Source organism: Neophocaena asiaeorientalis, unplaced genomic scaffold (genome assembly GCF_003031525.2).
Source record: "Neophocaena asiaeorientalis asiaeorientalis breed wild unplaced genomic scaffold, Neophocaena_asiaeorientalis_V1.1 scaffold517, whole genome shotgun sequence".
Classification (NCBI taxonomy): Eukaryota; Metazoa; Chordata; class Mammalia; order Artiodactyla; family Phocoenidae; genus Neophocaena; species Neophocaena asiaeorientalis.
In genome coordinates, this window is record NW_020172724.1 from 156994 (window position 1) to 183931 (window position 26938).

At 44.1% G+C, this 26938-nt stretch overlaps 1 protein-coding gene across 3 annotated transcripts in view; it reads right to left on the reverse strand.

Annotated features, from left to right (window-relative positions):
• The window catches only part of KCNMA1 (potassium calcium-activated channel subfamily M alpha 1), a 731098-nt gene that overhangs the window by 62499 nt on the left and 641661 nt on the right, over positions 1–26938 (reverse strand). For all 3 annotated transcript variants that reach the window (XM_024740254.1, XM_024740255.1, XM_024740253.1), the window contains exons 20-22: positions 12115–12238; positions 7954–8178; positions 4243–4435 (exon numbers count right to left, since the gene is read on the reverse strand). In XM_024740254.1, the coding sequence (XP_024596022.1) occupies positions 4243–4435; positions 7954–8178; positions 12115–12238 (542 nt within the window). The remainder of the gene's footprint in view (positions 1–4242; positions 4436–7953; positions 8179–12114; positions 12239–26938) is intronic.

The window sequence follows — 26938 nt, forward strand, 5'->3', positions numbered from 1 at the left end:
TATATGTGGAATGTAAAAAATAAAACAAGTGAATGTATGTAACGAAACAGAAACAGACTCACAGATATAGAGAACAAACCAGTGGTTGCCAGTCAGGAGAGGGAAGGGAAAAGGACAAGATACGGGTAGGGGATTAAGAGATATAGACTTTTGATACTATGTATAAAATAAATAAGCTACAAGGGATACATTGTACAGCACAGGGAATATAGCCAATATTTTATAATAACTTTAAATGGTGCATAATCTATAAAAATATTGAATCACTCACTACGTTATCCACCCGAAACTAATATAACGTTGTAAATCAACCATCATACTTCAACAACAAAAAAAGCATAATGGGAAACTCAATCGCATGATCCTTCCTTTCAGGTTCTGATTCAAGTGGCTCTCTTGAGAATAGACCCTTCCTCCCTCTGTTCACCCTCCTTTCCAAGATCAGACTCAGTTCTTGTCTTTTAGAACCACAGGGAGAGAGTCTGGCAAGAGCCACCGTTGTACCAGCTGATTTAAATTGAAATGTTTTCCCCAGATAAATGCGTGCTAAATAATACACCAGCTCTCCAGCCAAAGGGAAGTGACAGGCGCTCTGTATATAAAGGCACTTAGTTGCTGGTAAAGAGCTGTAAAGTGGTTCTGAGCTGATGTATGCTGACCAGCAAGAAGTGGCTTCACCTGCTTTATATAATTGTCACTGCAGTCTTGCCTGCTGTATACTAAAACTGCATCTCATAGACCCAACTGTCACATCGGATATACCGTCCAGCATGGGGTATGCCACCTTTCTCTGTAATTGTTTCTGACAATCAGCCATCACATTTCAGATCTTTTCAGAAAGTATCTGGTCCAGAATCCCCAGGCTGGGCCAGTCCTGACACCATGTGGGCTAGAACTGTGACACTAAAAGGGAATGTGAAAAGAGAAGAGGGAAAAGAGGTTTGTGAGTCTAGGAGAGCAAATAACACGCAGTGGCAAGTGTCTGAACACAAATCCCAGTGAAGGCTCTACCTCCTCAATGTTAAGACACATTTTCTTGTTTCATTTCATGTTAGAACAACTCGCCATAAGGTTGCGTGAATACTCTGGCCCAAGAGTACACACATCTGTCCTGGGTCCACAGTTCTGTCCTGCTGTGTTCTGGAGAGATGGTAACATGGCTCTCGAGACAAAACAAAGGAATGGGTTTCATAAGGACTACAGAATAAAGAGTGATGAAAGGTGGGGTGTCAGTGGCCAGAAATCTCTGTAGTTCCCTCTCATGGGGAAGTTAGATTTGTTCCCCGAAATGAAAATAGTAAGACGAAATCCATTTTTGTATTCTGTAATTCCAATCCACTTGGAGTTTGGTCATGCCAAATGCCCAGATGAATGGTAACAGAAGTATTTGAGGACAGTGGGCGTTCCGGTGGGTCACAAGGGTCTCAAGGAGGGGAAGCAGCCGGGAATCTCGGCTCGTCCATCTGACCGCATGGACTGGGATGAACCTGAGGCGTGGGCTGTACAGTGAGCAGCCGGACGTGAACTTCCAACGCTCACCCATCGCGGAGGAACCTCCTGTGTTGATGGCCACCACTGGACCACTGCTTTTTGGAAGGTCAGAGTGTCACCAAAGGGGACTATTAGAAACCAAGGACAAGAGAGGAGCAGACAGAGTAAGAAAACGATGGGAAATATGGACTCAGTGGGGCTACAGCTTTGACAGTCTCTCACTGAGAGCCAGACAGAATGCTTGCTGGCTACTGGGGGGTGTACACTCCACTCCACTCCAATGCCAACCAGGAGTCTCTGAAAACCACCACCGGCCTTGGGCACATCCTCTGCCCCTTCTGGTGTGCGTGTGTGCGCGCGTGTGTGTGTGTGTACAAAATAAGAGCCCTTTTTTTCTTTTTTTTTTTTTTGCAGGAAAAAGTGAGTTCTCTTTTCCTTTCTTCCTTCTCTCCCTCCAAGACCTACTATTCTTGCTTATTCCTGTGATAAAAACAGTAAAGAAGGCTTTTGAGAATCGAGTAAGTGTTTGAAGAGGAGAGGGGAAGCATTTTTTTACCAGTTTGGCCATCAAAAGGATCTGACAGGCAGGGATAAGGTTTAAGAGAGCTGGAAGGAACACCTATGTCGGATGCATATGTGACTATATTATATGTTGAGATTCTAATCTAGGACCCTGAAAATCACGATTATTGAATTGCGAGGAAACAGGCATGCTGGGGAAAGGGAGTCTTTTCCTGCCTCTACACCCCCTATTCGGTTCCATCTCCACCTGGAGGGAGCACCTCCCCTGCTTCTGCTTCTTTCCATTCCCTCTGCTAGCTCCTGCCAGGAGACGAGGAGCATCTAATGGGGTTGGTCAGTGTGTTCACTGGACCCAGTGTTGTTAGCGTAAAGATTTATTGTGCCTTAAAGCAGTGCACGCGAGTCACCTGGGGACGCTGTTAGGATGCAGATTCTGACCCGGCAGGTCTGTGTGGCATGAGCGTCTGCATTTCTAACAGTCCCTGGGTGATGCCCATGCTGGAGTGTGGGTGGGAAGACACACAGTGAAGATCAACTACTTAGGGGCAGGAACCAAAAGCCAGCTTGCCTCTTCCCCCTCCAAGAAGGCCAGCTAACTGTCTCCTCCCATCCTTTGTCACCTCTGCTCCCTGAGCAGGTCGTGCAGGAGGCAGGAAAAGAGTTAAGGCTCCTTTCTTAGGGCCTCGGCGCATTGCTCTGTCCTGTGGGCACCGCTGAGCAAATGGAGACCAAGATTTAGATTTGGGGGAGAGGCAGAGGAGGCTGGAGTGGAGATGTCAAAACCAAGCTTCAGGCTGTATCAGCCAGGGTCATGTCAAGAATAGAAGCCACTCTGTTCCAGGTACGGCGAAAATTAGAGGTTGACACAGCCACGGGCAGGGCTGGAGGAGCAAACGCCAAAGGGGCCACCATTAGCCATTTCACTTGCAGCACCAAGGGGAAGCTTCTCTTGAACTTCACCAGAAGGCGCTGTGAACCTCAGGACCCTCGGGGAAGCCCACACACCAGTCTCCATCTCTGGCAGCAAAGCCAGTGGTTCTCAAAGCTTCCCCCGAGAGCTGCTTTCAATCCTGTAGCTGCCTCCAAAGATCAAGACCTGTTTTTCTCTTCCACTTTCCAGACCTCGCCCTACTGCCCCTCTCTCATGGGCAGACTCCAGCCCAGAACCAGGCAGACAAGGGGCTTCTGGGAACTATTGTTTCAGGCTTCGCTGCAACGTCGGGGGGACCTTAGAAGGAGGTGGTGGTCATGCTGAGTTGGCAAAAGATAATGTAGCACGTAGGTCTAGACGGCAGGATCGAGCTGAGCTTCATCATATCTGTAAGACGGTGCTTCACGGCCCAGATGCTATAGTTTTTGTGGGCTGTACGCCCTCTATCTTTACTCCTGGAATGATGGCATTCAGGTCCCTATCAGGCACCCGATGCCACCTATCCAGTAGACCGCATATGACAATGATCCTGCAGCTCATGGCAAGCCCACACAGAGGTGTTACTTGGCGGAAAATGCTTCACATCCCACCCTGCCAAGGCCCTGATGAGTGAGGTGTTTGTTGCAGGGTTTTTGCAGTGCCGCCCCTCTGAGACTCCTAGACAACATCTTTACTTGGAACCCTCTGCCCAGGGTCCCAGAGCAAATGACAGGGAAGACCAGGGCAGAACAGAGGTAGCAGATGTGTGGCATTTAACACTGTCATGTCTCCTACAGAGAACGCACGGGCTGACACGTGTCACCTTCCGCTAAATGACCTTCAGCGTCCATATACTCCCCACCCTCCAGAGACCACTGTCCCTTGGTCAGCCGATAACAACACAAAGCTTAACACCCCCACGCAGCTGTAACAACGGCAAAGCTTAACACAGGTCAATGGCAAAAACAGATGCTGGGGAGAAACACTGAGAACTGTTCAGCCAGCATCACCTCAGCGCTCTGGCATTTAGCTGGCGACCCCGGGCCTAAAGCCACTGTTTGCGAAGGCTGAGGGGGTGGCACTTAAAGGCTGGATTAGTTTTGGGGAAGACAGCCTACTGAGAGTGTGGGTGTTAGGGTCTCAAGCCCACTGCCCGGGCTGGCAAGAAGAGGCAGCAGATGCCCCTTTGAAAGCCATGGCAGCCACGGTGTGTTTCTCTACCAGGCAGGCTGATGCGTGCCTCTATGGATTACGGAGTGAAGGATATCCCTCTTGCCAGCCCCTGTCCCCCGTAGGCACGGCAGAGAGGCTGTCCTTACCTTGGGAATTAGCCTGCAAGACCCCGATGCTGTCATCAAACTGCATAGATTTGATGTTGAGTGACGCCAAGATGCATTCCTTGTCCTGCAGCGAAGTATCATCAATATTATTCTGATTGGCTGACAGGATAACGCACATGTCACAGAGGTTGATGTTGACGGCCCTTAAATCAGCCCGACTTAACGGCGTACCCTTTGGCATAGAGGAAAGAGAGAAAAAAAAAAAGGAGAAGCAAAAGTGAGACTGAGGGACAAGAGGGAAAGAGGGGGGAAAAGAATAAAAACAAATTAAAGATTGAGCTGGAGCTTTGGGAAATTATTTAACAAGCATCTTTTTTATGCCTTGACATTAAGCTGGCCTAACTACATTCAAGGGAATAGGAGCTGTGTGTTAATCTAAAGGGTAGTCGGTGCTGATGGCAGCATTTTAGGGTTGCTCTCGATACTCAATCAAGCTATTACTAACTAACGAGGGAGAGGAATTATGCCATGGTTCTATATCTTCTTCCTGCCTGGAAATTGTCTTGATTTAAGTAACTGTCCTGTGGCAACCTCTGGCTTTCAGAATGTAACGACGGGGTGGCTTTCAAACGCCTGTTTATTTAATAGCAGGTCACTTCTGTCTCAGGCAAAAAGACAGCAGCTCCAACTAGAATTCCCAAGGCAGCCAAGAGGAAATAGCCAGGGAGCACGCTGTGATGAGGTGGGGCTGAATTTGGAGGATGTGGGAGCGAGTGGAATTAACGTGCATCTTGCAAAGGGGATATGGAAAGGGTGACGCTTCAGGTATATGATTTGAATGCGTATTTTCAGCAAGAGAAAAACAAGGAAATCACCTAACCGTCCAAGAACAGAAGCATGGTTAAATACACTATCAGATATATATACAATGGAAGTCTATGTGGCAGGTAAAGGGATTGAAAGACCTCTCCGTGTAGGTATTGCCTTGGAAGCATCTCAAGACAGAGGAGCAAGTGAAACAAATAAACAAAAAAAAACCAAGTTCTAGACAATTCAAAAAGTATGATTTCATTTATGTAAAAAGAAACCCACAGAATAGAACTATATATGTATGAATGTATTTATAAATGTACGTACACTCAGAGAGAAAGTTCAGGAAAAGTACACACTAAACTAATAACAGTAATTACCCCTGGGGAGGGAAATAAGATTGGGGGTGAAGGAAAAGTTTGCTTTTGACTTGATATACATCTGCTTTGTTTGAATATTTTATAACAAGAACATACTTGTATATTATTGGAGTAATTAAAAATAAATAAGCCAGTAAACAGATTTTTTAAAAAATCCCATAACAAACAAAAAACGGTGGGAAAAAATCCCCAGATCAAGGAGGTAATGACAGAGGCCAGGAATGCAGCCACTGGTAAAACAGAAGGGTTAGGATTGGAGGAGAGGGGCATGACCCCCACCTGCTCTGTGTCCTGTGGGTGGGGACCAGAGAAGAACTAATCAGGCCATCCCGTGTGATAGGGCCCCAAGGGCATCATTTTGGAGTTCACCGCCAGCCACCAGCCTCCTTGATCCTCCAACCTGAATCCAGCTTCTGACTTGCCTTCATGGAGACCTGAGCTGTCTTCAGCTCACTGGCCGTGTAGGGAGAGGGTCTGTCAACTGCCTATGTCTCTGGATGCCTTCCTCTCGTTCTCCTTCCTGGAAAGGGGGCTTTGAGAAGATTGGACTTGGCTGCAGAGATCAAGCTGCTCAGCCCTCTTCTATGACTCGGTGGCGGTCATGATACTATTCCCAGCCTCCAAAATGTAGCTGCAAAGTGGAATTGTGGAGGGAGAGGCATCTATTGCTACAGGGCTGGGAAGCTACTAATTCCAAGCTCCGGAGCAGGACCTTTAGAGAGAAGGAGAAGTCTCCCCCTTTTTACTGGGGTCTTTCGGTACAAAATAAGTCTGACCAACTTCCTGAATCATTTCACCAGTGTATAAGCCTCAGTTGCCTACATCCATATTCCTTTAACTCTCACCTTGTAGGGAATCCACCAGTAATTGTGATAGAAGAAAATCCCTGCACAGCTGTACACGCATGATTTCAAAACTCAAGAAATACAAATGACGTACATAGAAACACCTTGTGTTTCTCTGGGCCGGTCCTATATCTGGGGCCCTGTTTAAACGATGAAGTATGTGGAGACATAGGTGAAGGCCCATCCTGTACAATATGTTGTGTTCAAGTGTGATAAATTTTGGAGGGTTTGAAAAGGCCCTGCAGATAGGAGAACTCATTCATATAGATGCAGGCAGATGAGTGGATGTGTACAAGAGCATACAGAAGGAAACACACACAACAAATACACACAGAAAATGTCACATCCACACACCCAACACTATCACATACACACATACATAGACTCCTGTATCCCAGAAAACTAATAAGCTCTTTACAAAACACTCTCAGACCCTAGTCCATTGCTCCCAAGGACCATGTGGAAGAGCACATGTAGGAAAATCATCATGGAAATATGCAATCACAACTATCATGTTTCTGAAATTAGATCTAGATCTGTTTATGGTCTTTTATGTATATGACTATTTTTCTGCAGGTGACTATGTTTAACCACATGTGTTCACTAAGTCAGTGAATTTGGGGCCCAGCAGCCAAAAGATATCTGTCTATATTTTTCTCAACTCTTTATATATTTATTGAGTGTCTACTGCGCCAGGCATACGCTAGGACACATGATATTGATAGCTACGAATGGGCATTACTTGTGGATCGATTCTTATGTCTTCCTTATTGAATTATATTACTTGACTCTTCTTTTTCCATTTCCGAGGTTCTAGAAGCTGATAATAGAAATAACAAATTTCAGCTCTGTACGTGGGAAAAAATCCAGACTTCTTAAAATATAGAATAAAATCTGTGTTCCTCAGTTTTAGGGATGTGAACTTCCAAGAAAGATGTTTGGAGTATAAGTGATATTTGCATAGATTTGTGACCCGGAGAACTATATCAAAGGTCGAAATGTACAGTGCTCTACAATTATTTGAAAGTTTATGGAAAATATACTGATTAACGATTGGGAAGTAGTTAGTTATGTGACTCCCAGATCACGTATCCCATGCCCTCTCACTAAATTGTGGAGTCCCAAATTGTTCCTTTTAGATTTGGGTCCTAGTGTTTTGTAATCAAGAACGTCACATGCACACATGTACACACACACACACAGTCTCATGAAAACATTACTGGGCTTCTAAATGACTGGGAGGGAGGGAGGGGTTGGCCAGCAGAAGGGGCTGGCCTTTTGTACAACAGAAATAAAGAACTCTGTTAAATGCATTTAGTTAAAAACAGAACTCCAAGCATTCATCATGTCATAAATAAAGTGATATAAATAGTTCCTTATGTAAATTCTGCTATAAGCACTACAATATTGCAAAGCGCTGGGTTTGGGTAGGCAAGAGAGAGACTGTATAGACACTGATATGGTTAATACGTTTGATACCAGCTAAACTCCATGCCTGGTGAGTGACTGAACTTGGCTGCAAATCCCTTTTAATAAGGTCTCCCAGGGTTTGGATATTCCTAGACAGAGCACAGGGGAAGGGCTGAGTCCTCAGGTGCATGACCAGATGAAGAAGCAGAGGCAGGATCAAAGCTACAACCACTCTATCCATCTGGGATTTTTCTTTTGTGAATGAAAAGAAGAAAAAAGCATTGCTAATGTGACCTTGGACTTACAGGCAATATGGACACTTTGGGGAAGTTATGAAGCGTCTCCCATTCCCGCTTGAGGTACTCGATGGAACCCACAAACACAATGTGCTTGAGCTCGTGGTAGTGAAAGTTGCTGGCACGGAGTGGCATCACCAGGTTCCGGAGGCCAATCAGGGCTGAACTGACATCGCCAAAGATGCAGACCACCACGTGGCCACTCAGGACGGTCATGGCGGCTTCACTTCGAGTCTGCCGGAGGGAGAAGGGCACAGGCATTGGAGAGATGGGGTTGTGAAAAGGACTGAAAGAATCACTTGTGTAAAATACCAAGTAAACAATTGCCGAGTGCTTACCATGTGCTATTATTTTTTTAATTTCTTCATGTTATATACATGCCATATATATTTATAATTAGAGTATGTGTGTATAAATTACATCGGTGGAATAAATACGTGCAAACATATATTCATACATATCACTACCTTCTCTGAGAAAAGATTTAAGGAAGATATGCCACCCATACATAAGAGCAGAACTTTCAGGGGGAAAATAAGAGGGAATAGCAATATTTATGTCATTCAGAAAAGGAAGTCTTAGTTTCCAGGAAATTGTTGATAAAATGAGCTGTCTTGTGTGCTTCTGTTGCTGAGATGATGACAAAACAGTCAGACCCATGCTGGCCTCGGCTTGAGAAGTGAGTTCCAAATTCTAGACTCATCAGTGGGACATCACTGCATCAGTAGGTAGAACACGATATCCTGAGCCAGGGGCTGGCAAACTCTGGCCCATGGGCCAAATCTGGTCCACCGCCTGCTTTTTTTATGGCCAGTGAGCTTAGATTGGTTTTTATGTTTGAAAATGGGTTGAAAAAAAATCAAAAGAAGCATATTTCATAATATGTGAAACTTACATTAAGTTCAAATTCCACCGAATTTTATTGCAACATGGCTAATCTTACTTAGGTATTGTCTGCGGCTGCTTTTATACTACAAAAGCAGAGGTGCTTAGTTGTGACAGAGACCGTAGGGCCAGCAAAGCCTAAATTATTTATTATATGACCCTTTCCAGAGAGAGTTTGCTGACCAATGTCTACCGCGGCCCTGGGGTTTCCAGGGACATGACTGGAGTGGCCACCTGTGTTAAGTCATCAGAGGAAGACTCCCAAACAGCCACTAAAAGGATCAGAACAGCAAGGGCAACAAGCCCATGTGTTCCCCCAACTTTAGGCCTGTATTTACAAAGGAGACAAATGAAGGAATAAATCACCCCGGTTAGAGCTTCCCAGGAAATGCACATGATTAGCTACTCCTGGCCCCACAGCTCCTGTGTTCATGCAGAAAGTAACACAGGAGGCCAGCGGTGGGCCTTTCTCTGCCTCTTTCTGGAATGGTGCCTCCCATCTTGGCTTTCTTCCTCCCTTTCCGCCCACTGCATGTCTGGATGGCCCCGTGTGGCTTACGATGCTTTTGGGGAGGCATATTAATGTCCCCTGCACATATCAAACCCTGCTCGATTTAATCCCTAGAATTGACCAGTGTATTGATTGTTTAAATGCCAATATTGCAATTCACGATAATGTCAGGGTTATTACAGTAACCCCCAAGGAGAGGAAGAAGCAAGCGTTCACTCCCTGATCGTTAGACTAAAGCAGGGGCTGTCACCATTATTGGTTTCTCTCCGCAACAGTACAGGGACATCTCAGACGGAGGCCATACAAAATGTCTTACAGATGGTGACCAAGGAGGACCCGCTAGGGAGTCACACCCCACATCACTGCTTCATGGATAATGCCTGGAGTTAGTTACCACCAGCAGAGGGTCAACCAGTTTTGTAATGTGCTGTGATGGGACCCCTGATTTATTTTAATTGACCGGTCATCTGGGAGGCTAGCTCCCTTCAGCAAGCCTGAGGAATACCAAGCGGGTCCCGAAATCTAGAATAGGAAGGTAGGGAAGGCATCAATTCGCAGAGTGGCCAAGGCACAGGTGCCGACCACAGGAAATTAGATCTGGGGACCAAAACACCAATCCTTAGACTGGCCACAGCAATATCACCTGGAGAACCTGGTAAAGATCCCAATTCCTGGGACTCAGCCTTGGGGAGACTGATTCTGCCAGGTTTAAGACTCAAAAGAGAAACTACTTATGTGTGTATCTTGAGTTTCCTACACATTCTTCAAGGCCTAGTCCAAATGGGGCCTTCAGAGCCATAAACCCCTTCCAAGATCAACTGTTTGTATCCAATAAGACTTCCCCAGCCACTTAAACACACACTAGATTCAAACAGCACTTTGTGCCTTGTAACGCTTAGCTTTGAACATATTGTTTCATGGTACGTTTACATCTTTTAATTAGACGGTCATTTCCTCAAAATTACGGCCATCTCATGTTTTCTAACCCCCAAGGCAGATAGTATTCTGTGCCCAGACAGCATCTTCGTGTTGCTGGCTCTTCCAAGCATTCTCATCTCTGTGCAGGGTTACTTTAGAGAGGGCTTTGGGGGCCACACTGTCTAAACAGCACCTCCCCGTCCCTTTCTAGCCTCTGACCTCACTTTATTTTCTTCGTAGCACGTTATCAATATCTCAGATGTTATTACATATTCATCGCCTACCTGGAGATCTGGTCTTTGCCCCCACTGGAACAGAAGCTCTACGAGACCAGTCAGGAGTTGTTGTACCCCCAGCAACAAGAACAGTGCCCAACACGTAATAGGTTTGTTATAAATGTTTTGTTAAATGATGTTATGTTTCAGGTGAGGGGAGTAGTAACTGGCCTCACTCAACCCTTTGGTGCTGGCAGGGGGCTCTGAATGTCAGTCAGCCACGCACTCCTCAGGGTTATCTAGGCAAGCCATTAAAACCTTGGATCCCGCAATGCCAACCAAGCCTTTGACCTGTCCCCAGGTGGGTAACACCAGGATGAGTTTATATCCCTAGCGCAAAAGTGGGGGCAGATACAACATCAGAATGTAGATACATGGAGCAGCTTTGTGATGAAAACCATTTGCACTCCTTGGACAGGGGCTGTTTCCCAAGAATTCTGACTTCCTGTGCTTTTGTCTGTAACTTTCACTCCTCCCAGACAGCCTCCAGCACAAAGCCGTATTGGTGCTTAATGCTCGATTATAATTAAATTGAGAAATCACACACACGTTCAGATAAAACACAGGGAAAAATCTAATGGATTAGAGCACAAAGCCATTCTGAGGAACTGGAACAGTCCTTTCTTAGGAAGGGTGGCCATGACATCAGAAATGATAGGATTTTCCTGGTGGACATAAAGGAGCAGGCCACGGCAATCTGGGGATTAGAAAGCACAAGGGAGAAAGAACCTTTCCATCTGAACTTCCTGCTTATTAATCCATTTTTCATGGATTAGCAAGACAATAAACGGTAGGAGATGAAGGCATTAAAGCTTAAAGCTCTTAATCGGACAAGTCTAAAGAGTAGAATGGATCGTTATCTATGCTGACATTCTTGGGACAGACCAGAAGAAGCCCACTGCTGCTACTGAGAGGAGTCAACCAGGAAACGGGGCTCTGAGCCCCAGCCTTCCCGAGGTGGACCATGGTCACCCTTGTCGTCATCAGCAAATGTGATTTGCCTGCCTACATCGTGTGCCAAGAAGGATGACAAATACGCAAGTCAATTATCTAGAAGGCTACAAGACACTGTTATAAACAAACGGCAATGCAGGCGACATTCAGATTTCTTCATGGCATTTAATATATAAGTTTATGGAGTCCTATAAACTTATTAAAACGTATGGATTTTAAGCTTCACTGCAATCCTATGAGTTAAGGTCATTCTCATTCCACCTTCTTACACGTAAGAGATACAGTGTAAAGAGCTCAAGTGACTCGTCCAAGGCCACACAGCTAATGGCACAGGCAGGCTCTGGCCCCAGAGCCATGTCCACAGGAGTTATGGTACATACTGCCTCCCATGATGCATTTCACACCCTATGGTAATGAGCCAATACATATTCAGTGATTGAAAATTCCACTCTCAGGTCATGTTCTGATGAGAGTTCTAGCCGTTTCAATACATGTCCTGAATATTAAGTATCAAAAGTATCAGGCGCAGGGACTATCACCCCACCATCCAGTTAGGAAAATCTCATTCCTAGTAGACATAATTTGGGACGGAAGCGGATGGCATCAATTCTGCAATCTGTCACTCACCAGGATGACTTTCTCTATCTCCTTGGGTGCACACCAGTGAAACATCCCAGTAGAGTCGTACTTCTTCACGTTGGAGTCCATGTTGTCAATCTGATCATTGCCGGGAATTAACAAGGGGTCATGCCTGGGGAGAAAAGGACAGGAAAACCGAAGTGGAAAATGTGATAAATTATAAATGGAAAGTGCCCCCTGCGTTACATCTCAGAGGAGATGAAAGATGCAGAGGACGTGGTTGTCACTGAAGGCCACTCTTTGGCTTGCAGAACCCATCCTTTGAAAGATAACTACCTCAAACCACCACCCCCGCCACCTCCTGGACACGCAGGTGACCTTTGTCAGGGAGTAATTCTGCCTTTCTCTCCCGTTCCCCTTTTTCTAAAATGGACTTCACATCATTTTGTGGATTTAGTCTCCCTTCTTATGGATGTCTCACTGCTTCCATTCTCCTTTTACCAGCTATCCAATCTCTCCATGAGACACACACACACATGCACACACCCTCAAGTGCTGTTATTAGCATTGGCAATGAAGAGGAAGGAACAGGAATAGAGCCTCATGCTGACTGACTGGCACGAGGACGGAAAGCCAATTACTCGCTCCTTCTGACTACAACTTCTGACGTGATGCTCTTCGCACTAAAAGCTTTAACAGGCTGCACTTTAAATATTTTAGCAATTTGCCCAATCAGATTTTGCTCTCCCTGGCTGAAGCCCTTTAAAGATTCAGCAGCATGTCACTTCAGAGCAGACTGACTACCAAACGCTCACATCTGGAATACATGATTTCAATACTAAACAACACCCTCTCTCCTTGCCTTGACAACTGTATTTGCACTCACTGTCCAATGATGCTCTCCCCTACCCCTACCTTCACCTCCCAACTGCCACACTCCTTAGATGAGAGCCTCAAGCTCAGAGGCATCTTAATAAACTTGTCCTGAATTCTCAGAGCTACAGTCACCCCCTCTTGCCTTGTTTACTGGTGGAAAAGGAAGATGCCTCTACAGAGGCCTCCCCTCCAGTGGATGGGCAGAGCCTTACCGATAACCTCAAGAATTACAATAGAATCAGGCAGCTCTAACAAGTTTACAGCATAAGAAATATAATCCTGCATCTTGGTCCACATCCATTGTCTAGATTCTATCTCTGATAGAGATTCTGCACCTCTATTTTCAGGGAGGCATTTGGGTTTCTACAAGAATGACTGCATAAAATTAGGACAATGTCCCAGGCATAGTTGGCTATCTGTGCAGTGGAGCCATTTTCCCTGAATAATATTGTCAATTCAAGATAGAAACTAAAAATGAGTTGAAATTCCAAAATTTACTGTAAAGTGATTTTACCTTTGAAACCATCTATTTCAAGCATTAAAGAGTGAACTTTATTTAGTTCTTAGTACTTCTTCCTCTGAAATTTCTCTGGTATTTCTCATTTGTATGTCCAGAACAAAGACAGTGGGATAGCAATCCCTCCTACATGGTCCAGAGACCTATTATTAAGTCTTCAGGATCTCTACCATGGCCCTCCTAATAGGCCTTCCAATCCCACTTAAGCTGGGAAGACTCTCACTGCATTTATTTATTCCTGAGACTTTTCTTTTAGGCTACACCAAATGACAAATATCATGTGAAGCCATCCTGCAAAGTTATCTTCAATGAACACGCTAGATTACTGTAGGAACTGTCATATCTGATCTTAAAAGGAGAAGAACAGTTAGCTCGGAACAACATCTCGGTAGATGGGTTGTTGGAACGTGAGAGGTGTTGTACACCAGCAGGTCACCTTTCAAATACTGAGCTCAGTCAAAAATGCTAAAATAAAAAGGCACTTGCTGATAAGAATGGGTCACAGATCAGGGCAAGATCAAATTTGAATATTTTTGTCCTTGAAGACTCTTTAAGAGTTCTATAGATATCCACGACCCACCATAAAGAAGAGGTCTGAGAAAATGAACAGAATGGACTCTTTCTTCCCAGCCCTAGAAGAATGTATTTCAGTTGGAAGCGGACCTTAATAAATTTGTCCTGAAGATACAGAGCCAGGTTGTTTATTGGTTGGAGAGGAGGTATTATCTCAGGGAGGTCTGAGACCTGCCCCCAGTGTATTCAGGATTTATATTCATATAATATTAGCAAGCAAATGCTGTAGTAAGCTGGCCAAAATTCCTTTCAGAAAATATGTGCCTTGAGGGAGAGGAGATACCTTTTGATTCCCTATCTTTTAGGGAAGCAATCATCCCTTGGTTACTCTGGCCTCCAACCCTCATCCTAGAAAAGTAAATAAGGTGGGAAGATGCCGAGTTAGCATCTCCCCACAACTAGGGCACCTGCCGGTCACTGGTGGAGGACCCTGACACCCAAGGAGACGGGAGGAACCCCCAAATGAACTGGTAGGACGTGGGGGGACTGAGAGGGGAGGAGAAGTGGAGGCCAGACAAGATTGGCACCCCTGAGGCTGGGGAGATCAGGAGAGGCAGGCGGGAGGGGCCCTCCGGAGGAGTGGGAGAGGAGCAGAGGGCGACTGCCCTGCCCACTCGGGCCAGGAAGCCTGCTGGGCCCCCAGGTGAGGTCCCCCACCCTCTGAGACCAGGGGTTGGGGGCACGCCTGGGCCCCTGCTGTTCTGTTGAGCCTAAGTCCCACCCTTCACAGCCCCCAGGGCCTTTTCCAGCCCAGTGGGTCCTGAGCCTTGGCCCCACCCACCGCCCAAACCTCACCCTTGCTTAGGCCCTGCTCTCCACAGCCAAGGCCTTTTCCCCATTTTTAAATTTTCCTTTCCCTCCTCCTCTTTTTTACTATTGTGGTACTGTTGTACCTTCTGGTTGTTGACTCATCTATATTTTTATTTTTATATTCTTTCTAACATATCTATTAGTTGCCTAGTCTAATTTTATTTTTTACTTTGTTTCTTTTTTTAACCACCCCACATGGCTTGCGGGATCTTGGTTCATGAGCCGGGGGTCGGGCTGAAGCTCCTGCGGTGGGAGCTCCGAGTCCAAACCACTGGGCTAACAGAGAACCTCAGACCCCAGGGAATATTCATTGGAGTGAGGGCTCACGGAGGTCCTCATCTCAGCACCAAAACCCAGATCTACCCAACAGCCTACAAACTCCAGTGTCGAAAGCCTCAGGCCAAACAACCAGTAAGACAGGAACACAACCCCACTCATTAAAAAAAAAAAGTGAGACGGCAAAAAAATATGTCACAGATGAAGGAGCGAGGAAAAAACCTGTAAGACCAAATAAATGAAGAGGAAATAGGCAATCTACCTGAAAAAGAATTCAGAGTAATGATAGTAAAGATGATCCAGTATCTAGGAAATAGAATGGAGGCACAGATTTAGAAAATACAAAAATGTTTAACAAAGATCTAGAAGAACTAAAGTACAAACAGAGATGAACAACACAATAACTGAAATGAAAAATACACTAGAAGGAATCAATAACAGAATAACTGAGGCAGAAGAACGAATAAGTGAGCTGGATGACAAAATGGTAGAAATAACTGCCAAGGAGCAAAATAAAGAAAAAAGATTGAAAAGGATTGAAGACAACCTCAGAGACCTCTGGGACAACACTAAACACACCAACATTCGAATTATAGGGCCCTCAGAAAAAGAAGAGAAAAAGAAAGGGTCTCAGAAAATATTTGAAGAGGTTATAGTTGAAAACTTCCCTAACATAGGAAAGGAAGTAGTCACCTAAGTCCAGGACGAACAGAGAGTCCTATACAGGATATACCCTAGGAAAAACACACCAAGACACATATTAATCAAAGTAACACAAATTAAATTCAAAGAAAAATATTAAAAGCAGCAAGGGGAAAAACAAAAAATAACATACAAAGGAATCCCCATAAGGTTATCAGCTGATTTTTCAGCAGAAACTCTGCAGGCCAGAAGGGAGTGGCAGGATATACATAAAGTGATGAGAGAGAAAAACCTACAACCAAGATTACTCTACCCAGCAAGGATCTCATTCAGATTCGATGGAGAAATCAAAAGCTTTTCAGACAAGCAAAAACTAAGAGAATTCAGCACCAACAAACCAGCTTTACAATAAATGCTAAAGAAACTTCTCTAGGTGAGAAACACAAGAGAAGAAAAAGACCCACAAAAACAAACCCAAAACAATTAAGAAAATGGTAATAGGAACATACATATCGATAATCACCTTGCATGTAAATGGATTAAATGCCCCAACTGAAAGACACAGACTGGCTGAATGGATACAAAAAGAAGACCCATATATATGCTGTCTACAAGGGACCCACTTCAGACCTAGGGACACATACAGACTGAAAGTGAGGGGATGGAAAAAGATATTCCATGCAAATGGAAATCAAAAGAAAGCTGGAGTAGCAATACTCTTATCAGATAAAATAGACTTTAAAATAAAGACTGTTAGGGCTTCCCTGGTGGTGCAGTGGTTGAGAGTCCGCCTGCCCATGCAGGGGACGTGGGTTCATGCCCCGGTCCGGGAAGATCCCACATGCCGCGGAGCGGCTGGGCCCGTGAGCCATGGCCACTGAGCCTGCGTGTCCAGAACCTGTGCTCCGCAACAGGAAAGGCCACAACAGTGAGGGGCCCACGTACCGCAAAAAAAAAAAAAAAAAAAAAAGACTGTTACAAGAGTTAAGGAGGGACATTATATAATGATCAAACGATCAATCCAAGAAGAAGATATAACAACTATAAATGTTAGGAGAACCTCAATACATATGGCAAATGCTAACAACCATGAAAGGAGAAAATGACAGTAACACAATAATAGTAGGGACTTTAACACCCCACCTACACCAATGGGCAGATCATCCAAACAGAGAATAAATAAGGAAACACAAGCTTTAAATGACACAATAGACCAGATAGATTTAATTGATATTTATAGAACATTCCACCCAAAACTGGCAGAACACACATTCTTCTCAAGTGCACATGGAACATTCTCCAGGATAGATCATATCTTGGGTCACAAATCAAGCCTCAGAAAACTTAAGAAAATTGAAATCGTATGAAGCATCTTTTCTGACCACAACGCTATGAGATTGGAAATCAGTTACAGGAAAAAAAATGTAGAAAACACAAACATATGGAGGCTAAACGGTGTGCTACTAAATAACCAAGAGATCACTGGAAAAATCGAAGAAGAAATTAAAAAATACATAGAAACAAATGGCAATGAAAACATGACAACCCAAAACCTATGGTATGCAGCAAAAGCAGTTCTAAGAGGGAAGTTTATAGCAATTCAATCTCACCTCAAGAAACAAGAAAAATCGCAAATAAACAATCTAACCCTACACTAGAGAAAGAAGAACAAAGAAAACCCAAAGCCAGTAGAAGGAAAAACATCATAAAGATCAGAGCAGAAATACATGAAGTAGAAATGAAGAAAACAATAGCAAAGATCAATAAAACTAAAAGCTGGATCTTTGAGAAGATAAACAAAATTGATAAACCATTAGCCAGACTCATCAAGAAAAAAAGGGAGAGGATGCAAATCAACAGAATTAGAAATGAAAAAGGAGAAATCACAACTGACACTGCAGAAATACAAAGGATTATAAGAGACTCCTACAAACAACTACACACCAATAAAATGGACAACCACAAAGAAATGGACAAATTCTTGGAAAGGTACAATTTTCCAAGACTGAACCAGGAAGAATTAGAAAATATAAACAGACCTATCACAAGTAATGAAATTGAAACTAATTAAAAACCTTCCAACAAACAAAAGTCCAGGACCAGGTAGCTTCACAGGCAAATTCTATCAAACATTTAGAGAAGAGCTAACACCTATCCTTCTCAAACTCTTCCCAAAAATTGCAGAGGGAGAAACACTCCCAAATAATTTCTACAAAGCCATCATCACCCTGATGCAAAAACCAGAAAAAGATATCACAAAAAAAGAAAACTATACAACAATATCACTGATGAACACAGATGCAAAAATCCTGAACAAAATACTAGCAAACAGAATCCAACAACAAAGGATCATACACCATGATCAAGTGGGATTTATCCCAGGGATGAAAGGATTCTTCAATATACGCAAATCAATCAGTGTGATACACCACATTAACAAATTAAGGAATAAAAATCATATGATCATCTCAATAGATGCAGAAAAAGCTTCTGACAAAATTCAACACCGATTTATGATCAAAACTCTCCAGAAAATGGGCACAGAGGGAACCTACCTCAATATAATAAAGGCCATATATGACAAACCCACAGCAAGCATCATTCTCAATGGTGAAAAACTGAAAGCATTTCCACTAAGATCAGGAACAAGACAAGGATGCCCACTCTTGCCACTCTTATTCAACATAGTTTTGGAAGTCCTAGCCATGGCAATCAGAGAAGACAAAGAAATAAAAGGAATACAAATTGGAAAAGAAGAAGTAAAACTGTCACTGTTTGCAGATGACATGATACTATACATAGAGAATCCTAAAGATGCTACCAGAAAACTACTAGAACTAATCAGTGAATTTGGTAAGGTTGCAGAATACAAAATTAATGCACAGAAATCGCTGGTATTCCTATATACCAACAACAAAAAAAAATCAGAAAGAGAAATTAAGGAAACACTCCCATTTACCATCACAACAAAAAGAATAAAATACCTAGGAATAAACCTGCCTAAGTAGGCGAAAGACTTGTACTCAGAAAACTATAAAACACCGATGAAAGAAATCAAAGATGACATAAACAGATGGAGAAATATATCATACCATGTTCTTGGACTGGAAGAATCAATATTGTGAATATGACTATACTACCCAAAGCAATCTACAGATTCAAAGCAATCTACAGATTCAATGCAATCCCTATCAAACTACCAATGGCACTCTTCACAGAATTAGAACAAAAAATTTTACAATTTGTATGGAAACCAAAAGACCTCGAACAGCCAAAGCAATCTTGGGAAAGAAAAACGGAGTTGGAGGAAGCAGGCTCCTCAAGTTTGAACTATACCACAAAGCTACAGTAATCAAGACAGTATGGTACTGGCACAAAAACAGAAATATAGATCAGTGGTACAGGGTAGAATGCCCAGAGATAAACCCATGCACATATGGTCACCTAATTTATGACAAAGGAGGCAAGAACATAAAATGGAGAAAAGACAGCCTCTTCAATAAGTGGTGCTGGGAAAACTGGACAGGTACATGTAAAAGAATGAAATTAGAGCACTCCCTAACACCATACACAAAAATAAACTCAAAATGGATTAAAGACCTAAATGTAATGCCAGACACTATAAAACACTTAGAGGAAAGCACAGGCAGAACACTCTGTGACATAAATCACAGCAAGATCCTTTTTGACCCGCCTCCTAGAGTAATGGAAATAAAAGCAAAAATAAACAAATGGGACCTAATGTAACTTAAAAGCTTTCGCACAGCAAAGGAAATGATAAACAAGACAAAAAGACATCCCTCATAATGGGAGAAAATATTTGCAAATGAAACAACAAAGGATTAATCTCCAAAATATACAAACAGCTCATGGAGCTCAACAACAAAAAACCAAACAATTCAATTTAAAAAATGGGCAGAAGACCTAAATAGACATTTCACCAAGGAAGACATACAGATGGCCAAGAGGCACATGAAAAAATGCTCAACACTAATTATTAGAGAAATGCAAATCAAAACTATAATGAGGTATCACTTCATGCCAGTCAGAATGGCCATTATCAAACAGTCTAGAAACAATAAATGCTGGAAAGGGTGTGGTGAAAAGGGAACCCTCCTGCACTTTTGGTGGGAATGTAAATTGATACAACCACTATGGAAAACATTATGCAGGTTCCTTAAAAACCTAAAAACAGAACTACCATATGACCCAGCAATTCCACTACTGGGCATATACCCTGCGAAAACCATAATTCAAAAAGAGACATGCACCACAAAGTTCACTACAGCACTATATACAATAGCCAGGACATGGAACCAACCTAGATGTCCACTGACAGATGAATGGATAAAGAAGATGTGGTACATATATACAGTGGAATATTACTCAGCCATAAAAAGAAAGGAAATTGAATTATCTGTAGTGAGGTGGATGGATCTAGAGTCTGTCATACAGAGTGAAGTAAGTCAAAAAGAGAAAAACAAATACCGTATGCTAACACATATATATGGAATCTAAAAAAAAAAAAATCGTGCTGATGAACCTAGTTGCACGGCCCGAATAAAGATGTAGACATAGAGAAGGGACGTGAGGACACAGGGGGGGAGGGGGAAGCTGAGGCGAAGTGAGAGTAGCATCGACATATATACACTACTGAATGTAAAATAGTTAGCTAGTGGGAAGCAGCTGCATAGCACAGAGAGATCAGCTCAGTGCTTTACGATGACCTACAGGGGTGGGATAGGGAGGGTGGGAGGGAGGCTCAAGAGGGAGGGGATATGGGGACATATGTATGCATATGGCTGATTCACTTTGGTGTACAACAGAAACTAACACAGTATTGTAAAGCAATTATACTCCAATAAAGATCTATTAAAAAAATGTTTCCTACTGAAAAAAAATAAAAAGTAAATAAACAAGCCTGTTGATCAATTGTCCCTCAGTGAAAAGAAAAAAAGACAGCTTTTTAATGTCAAGCCTCATTATCTAGGGCAGAGATTTAGGTACACCAGGAATCATTTGACACTAGGGCTGTAAGCCAGGATTTGCACTGGAACATCTAGAAGCCTCAGGGAAGTCTCAGTGGTAAGCCACGCTGCACTCCGTACTTCCTACAAGCCTCTCAGCCTGCCCCGGATCATTTAAATATAAGTCATCCAGGATGTTACTAAAAGGGGCTGATCTGAAGACTGTCAAAAACCTCCCTGAACAAAGGTATTTCCGTTTCTGATCAGCCATGGTACCCGAAATTTGAACTTTGGTTTCTTGAATCAGTAAAGCAATCAATAAGCGGGAATCCCCTCTTCTGTGCCGGGAATGGAGGATACCGCAACGTTGAAGGTACAGTTCCTAGTCAGAGAGTTATAATACAGCGGGCAAGAGAGAAAATGCCCATCAACGGTTGTGATACACTGTGGTAAGTGTTATAGCAAAGTGAATGTACAAGGTGGTCTGAGAACACCAGGAAAGCTGTGAATTGCCTGGTATTTGAGTAACATCAAGAAAGGCTTTGCAAAGAAGATAACTTTTTTTTTTTTTAATTTTTATTTTGCGGTACGTGGGCCTCTCACTGCTGTGGCCTCTCCTGCTGCGGAGCACAGGCTCTGGACGCGCAGGCCCAGTGGCCATGGCTCACGGGCCCAGCCGCTCCGCGGCATGTGGGATCTTCCCGGACCGGGGCACGAACCCACGTCCCCTGCATCGACAGGCGGACCCTCAACCACTGTACCACCAGGGAAGCCCAGAAGATAACTTTTGATCTGAGCCCTGAAAGGTAAGGAGGAATCTCAGCATATTATAGTCATGATCCACTAGGAGCCATTCAGATGATTGAGACCCAAAAGAAAAGAGCCAAAGAAAGGCACCCCAAACCATGGTTGGAGATGTCGTATTGCCTGACCTGAGGTACAGAAGACCTGAGCTGCCCTCAGATGTGCGATGGGAGTCAAGTGGAAGAGATGGATTCGACTGATTATGACCAGTGGAGCTCAGACTAGGGATTTAGATAGAGCCAAACTCAAGTTTCCAGAAAGGAAGAACGTTATACAAATGGAAGGTATTTTAAAAATGACGTGGGTTGTTTCCCAAGGCAGTGGATTTCTCATCATTTGAGACATTCCTGAGGAGCTGTGAATATAGATCGGATTTCATTATAAATTTCATTATAAATGTTGGGTGAGCCTAGAAGACTTTTAAGCACTCTTCTCTCAATGAACGAGTGCTGACTGGAAGGATTTTGGAAATACTGAACCACTGTTGGGTATCAAAAGGCTGGAGGGCATGGAGTAAGCATAGAAAAGTTGTCTTGGGAGCAAAGACGGGAGATAAGAAGCACTGAAGACTGATTACTAGAACTGCTTCTCATTAACTAGATTCACTAGACGTCTGGGAGGAAGCTTGGAACGTGATTGATTTCAGCAACATGAGAGTCACTAGCTACTTTGGGCCAGACAGGACACATTTCTTTGCCATGTCTGTTCCTGTAGCAATGTAAGTGCCACAGGCTGGCTTAGGCTACTTGTCTACAGGAACTTCTCCTAAATTGGACTTTGTATTAACAGGAGAAAGCCCAAGCATTTGCCATGGAGCACAACAACCAATAGTGCTTTGGTTGGGGGCCGGGGGCAAGGAGGGCCATCAGAAACCTCCCTGAACGAAGTATCCCAACGTCATCAGTTTACAGAACAACACAGAGAATCACTTTCACGGGCTCTCGGACAACTCCTTAAAGATTTACTTGGAACCGAGGCCCAATACTAGATGTTGCCTTTCACATCTTAACTATTTTATATATTTCCTCAACTCAGAAAGTAATCCCAACTCCCCCAAAATGGACCATAATTGATTCAAGGCTCATTTGCCACTTACCACTTAGCTAACGTACAAACCTTATTTTAGGGTAAAACTATGAGGTGAAGTGTATCTGCTGTGTAGTTGTTATGGTCTGAATTGTATCCCCGCCCGCATAAAATTTGTATGTCTTAGTCCTAACTCCTAGTATCTCAGGCTGTATTTTTTTTTTTTACGGTATGTGGGCCTCTCACTGTTGTGGCCTCTCCCGTTGCCAAGCACAGGCTCCAGACGCGCAGGCTCAGCGGCCATGGCTCACGGGCCCAGCCGCTCCGCAGCATGTGGGATCTTCCCGGACCGGGGCACGAACCCGCGTCCCCTGCATCGGCAGGCGGACTCTCAACCACTGCGCCACCAGGGAAGCCCTGTAACTGTATTTTGAGATATGGTCTTTAAAGAGGTAATTCAGTTAAAATGAGGTCATTAGGGTAGGCCCTAATCCAATATGACTGTCGTCTTTATAAGAAGAGGAAATTTGGGCACAAACATGTACAGAGGGAGGATGATGTGAAGTCATGGGGAGAAGATGGCCATCTACCAGCCAAGGAGAGAGGCCTGAAACAGATCCTTCCTTTGAGGCCTCAGAAGGAACCAACCCTGCCAACAGCTTGATCTTGGACTTCCAACCTCCAGAACCGTGAGAAAATAAATGTCCGTTGTTTAATATGCCCAGTCTGTAGTACTTTGTTATGGCAGCCTGAGCAAATTAATACAACAGCGCACCTTAAAGAAGAACGGGCACAATGTACCAGATGTCACTCCACTGATGACCCTGGCTGTCCTTCTTGCACCTTAGGGCTCAGCTGTTCATTTAAAGGAGAAAAGCGTCCTGCCATCAGTTTAGGAATACATGGAAACATGCCAGAAAGACACAGTATCTTCATGAAAGAGTTTGGGTCACATACGTACACAATTGGATCTGCTCTATCTGGAAGGAAACTTCTCCCCCAGTCTTTAACTTGCATTTGAGGATCAATACTTATGACAGTCCAACCAAAGAAAACAAGAAACCCGGACACTGGCCAGTTAATTTGTTCAGTGGAACCAAGAGAGTTGACCCCCCAAGGGAGTGTTTGGAAGTGGATACCACTGAGGGCAGAAAACTACCTATTTCTTTACTGATTAAGTATACTGGCTCCAGAGCCAAAATGTCTTTCATCAGGTTTTGGCTCATCTACTACTTGCTACATTGTGCCTTGCCTCCGTTTCTTTATCTGTAAAATGGGAATGTTAAACATCATCATTAGTTAATGGATTCAATTTGAGGATTGCCTGAGTAAAGACATGGCATGCACTTAGCACAGAACTTGACACAGAGCATGCCCTCAATAAAGGTTAACTACTGTTATTATTATCATTCTTTATACTTTGCTTAGAACTCACTTACATATTTGTAGCTGTTACAATGGTGAAAGGAGACAGGAAACAGAAAGTGGTTCAATAATAAAGGCGTGGGGTTCTCCTATTACTTTGACTACTAGACTACGACCCCTCCTCTTGCTACTAAAATGACTAGCCAACATGGGTTGAGCTCTTATAAATGTTGCTGCGCTAAAACTTTTACCTACATTTTGTGATTTACTCATCACAATGATACTTACGGGTAATTTCTGTTATTATCACCCACTGGTACAGATGGGAAACAGAGTGGATAAGTAATGTAGAGAAGACAGTTAGTGGGAAGAGAACACTGCTTTGCCCAGAGAGGTCTTCTTAACTGGAAGTCAGTGCAGCGTGGCCCCCATCTCACCCCCTCCCACTTGCAGGAGGCAGCTGGATCGTGCTCATCCCCCACTGCAGCGCCCCAAGCCACACTGCCCTCTACGTCGCAAAAAAGAAAAGCAGCACGGCGGGCATTTATGAAATGCACGGCTGGTGTGAATTATCAGTAGAAAATTTCCCCATGAGCCCCTGTCAGGACAATGTGCTAAGGAGAGCCTCAATAATCAACTAAGGCTGGGTGAGTTTTTGTCTTGTCCCAATATCTGAAGACTCCATTTAGGAATACCCACATTTTTATAACAACCGAGGAGCTCCAGTGAGTTAAATTTTTCATAGCTATGCTTCTTGAATCTCAGCTCAGACCTCCAAAGTCCGCAGCTAGATATTAAGCATACCTCACTTCAAGAAAAGAATAAAAGATCATTGTTTTGAGGGTCTGCAGAGCAAGGAATGCCGCTTGCCATCAATTAATCTCAGGAAATGAACTGAATGCCCAGCTACAGCAGACACACAAAAAGCTTGCCTTGAAGACAACAGCCTAAAGCAAAACCACAAATCTCTTTTCTAGCAAACCTGCTGTGAAGAAGGTGGCATTATATTTTAAAGAGCACAGCTCCTCTTGGAGGAAAATTCGAATTTTTTTGTGTGGCAGTGGGTTCGATGCTGGACTTCAGAAATTTACATTAAAGTGCAAGTACAAACCAAACCAAACCGACGAACAAAAGGGAGGAAAGTTACCAAATGGTTTTAAAATTGCATCCTTTCCCCTGCTTGATTTTCAGGACCTCGTTTCTCATCACGTGATAAGGCCCTTCCTATCATTACAAGCGTCCCATCTAGATTGAGGCCATCTCTGCAGAAGTCTCCCTGGGAAACGGGTGGCTTGATAAAATTGAGCCATTTCTCATGCCTCTGCAGGCCTTTCACCCCAGTGGCAAAGACTGATTTTACTGAGTATCTGTTATGTCAGGCACCATAGTAAGGGTACCAGAACGCTTCTGAAGCCTCCCGGTTTGCTTCAAATATTCCTCCTGTGCTGTCCTCCTCCATAACCTCAGAGACAGACGTGGCTTTCTCCTCCTGGGAGCCCTTAAGAGAAGTAAGATGCTCTTTCAGAGATAATGATTTGCACAACTGTCTTATCCATTAGCTGGTGATGTTCTTCAGGGCAGGGAACTCCTGTTTTACTCTTCCACACATTTCCGGAACCCCACAGAGGACCCAGTAAACAACCACCTACCAAGAGAAGCTGACGAATGATCTCTGGTCTCTGAACATCTCAAATCATTCAATAGAAACTCCCCCAGACCCTCTATGCAGACCAGAAAAAGTGTTCGGTGAGAGCCCCTTCGCCTTTGACATCTCGTAACCATTTGTTTGAGGAACAGTCAAGGCTCTTGCACTGTTTTTTCCACTTTACAGGGACAGTACTTGAAATTAGGGCATCGTGGTCGGAAGGAAGGGAGACTCTGTAGTATGTCTCTAACCAGTCAGGCTGCCTGGAATGTGCCTGAAGCCAGCCGCTGTAACTGATCAGCAGACAGGACTCGTGTCTGATGTCCAATGCGGTCAACACAGCTGTTCTTAACAACTGTTTAGTGCTCCAGCGCCAGGGCGGAACATTTCTGTGAGAAGGGTCCCCGTCACGTGAAGCTCCTCCCACTGCTCTGATTCCCGTAAGCGGCGGTTCTCGAAGCGTGACCCCACACCAGCTGCCTCAGCATCACCTGGGAGCCTGAGAGAAATACAGTTCTCCAGCCAGACCTACTGCATCAAGCTGTGTCAACAAGGTGCTCCAGATGACTCTGATGCATGCTGAAATGTGAGGACCACTGCTGTAAAGGTTTGCCCAAATGGAGAGGCTTTGTGGTTTGAGGCAATCCTACCGAAGTGAGCAACTATTCGCAACATACGGACTGGAAGGCTATGGTTCTTTTCAACGAGGCCGGGATCAGAGTGAGGCCATCGAGGGGCCTCGGTGCAAAACGGAAGGAGGCACCTCACATGCCCCATTGTAGTCCTGGCCCTGTTATTCAAATGGAGAATGCAGCTCTGGTGACAAAAGTGCACCCAGGTCACCTGCTCTGACTCTCGCTCTGTGACTCTCTGGAACTTGAGGGGTTGTGTCAACACTTGACAGAAATTTCTAACCTGGAAGCCACGCAAATGACTCTCTCTTGCTGACGTCTACCTCCAAGAGCTAATCAGCAAATAAACCAGCAGAGAAAGGCAAATGAAATATTCTTTCTTATCAAGTGCAATGATTATAATTCAGTTTTCCACCCTCCTTGCTTCCCATCGCTTCTTCCACTCCACAGAAGACAACGTCGCAGGCAGTAGCTAAGTCCTTCAGTGCAACGTTCAGGAGCCGCAGGTCACATGCATGGGTCTCTGGCTGCAGCAGCCACAGGAGACCGGAGGGGGTCTCAGGTGGTCTCCTCAAAAGGGCCCATACTTAGGTTTTCAGCACCGTAAATGGTTCTGACTCAACGGATCCGCTTCTTTCTTGGGTGCATTTTATTTCTGGGTGAATTCTCTTCCCTGCTAGGTCGCAAGGATCCTGACTTCGGGATTCTGCCCTAACTCATCCTTCAAAGCTGCCTCCAC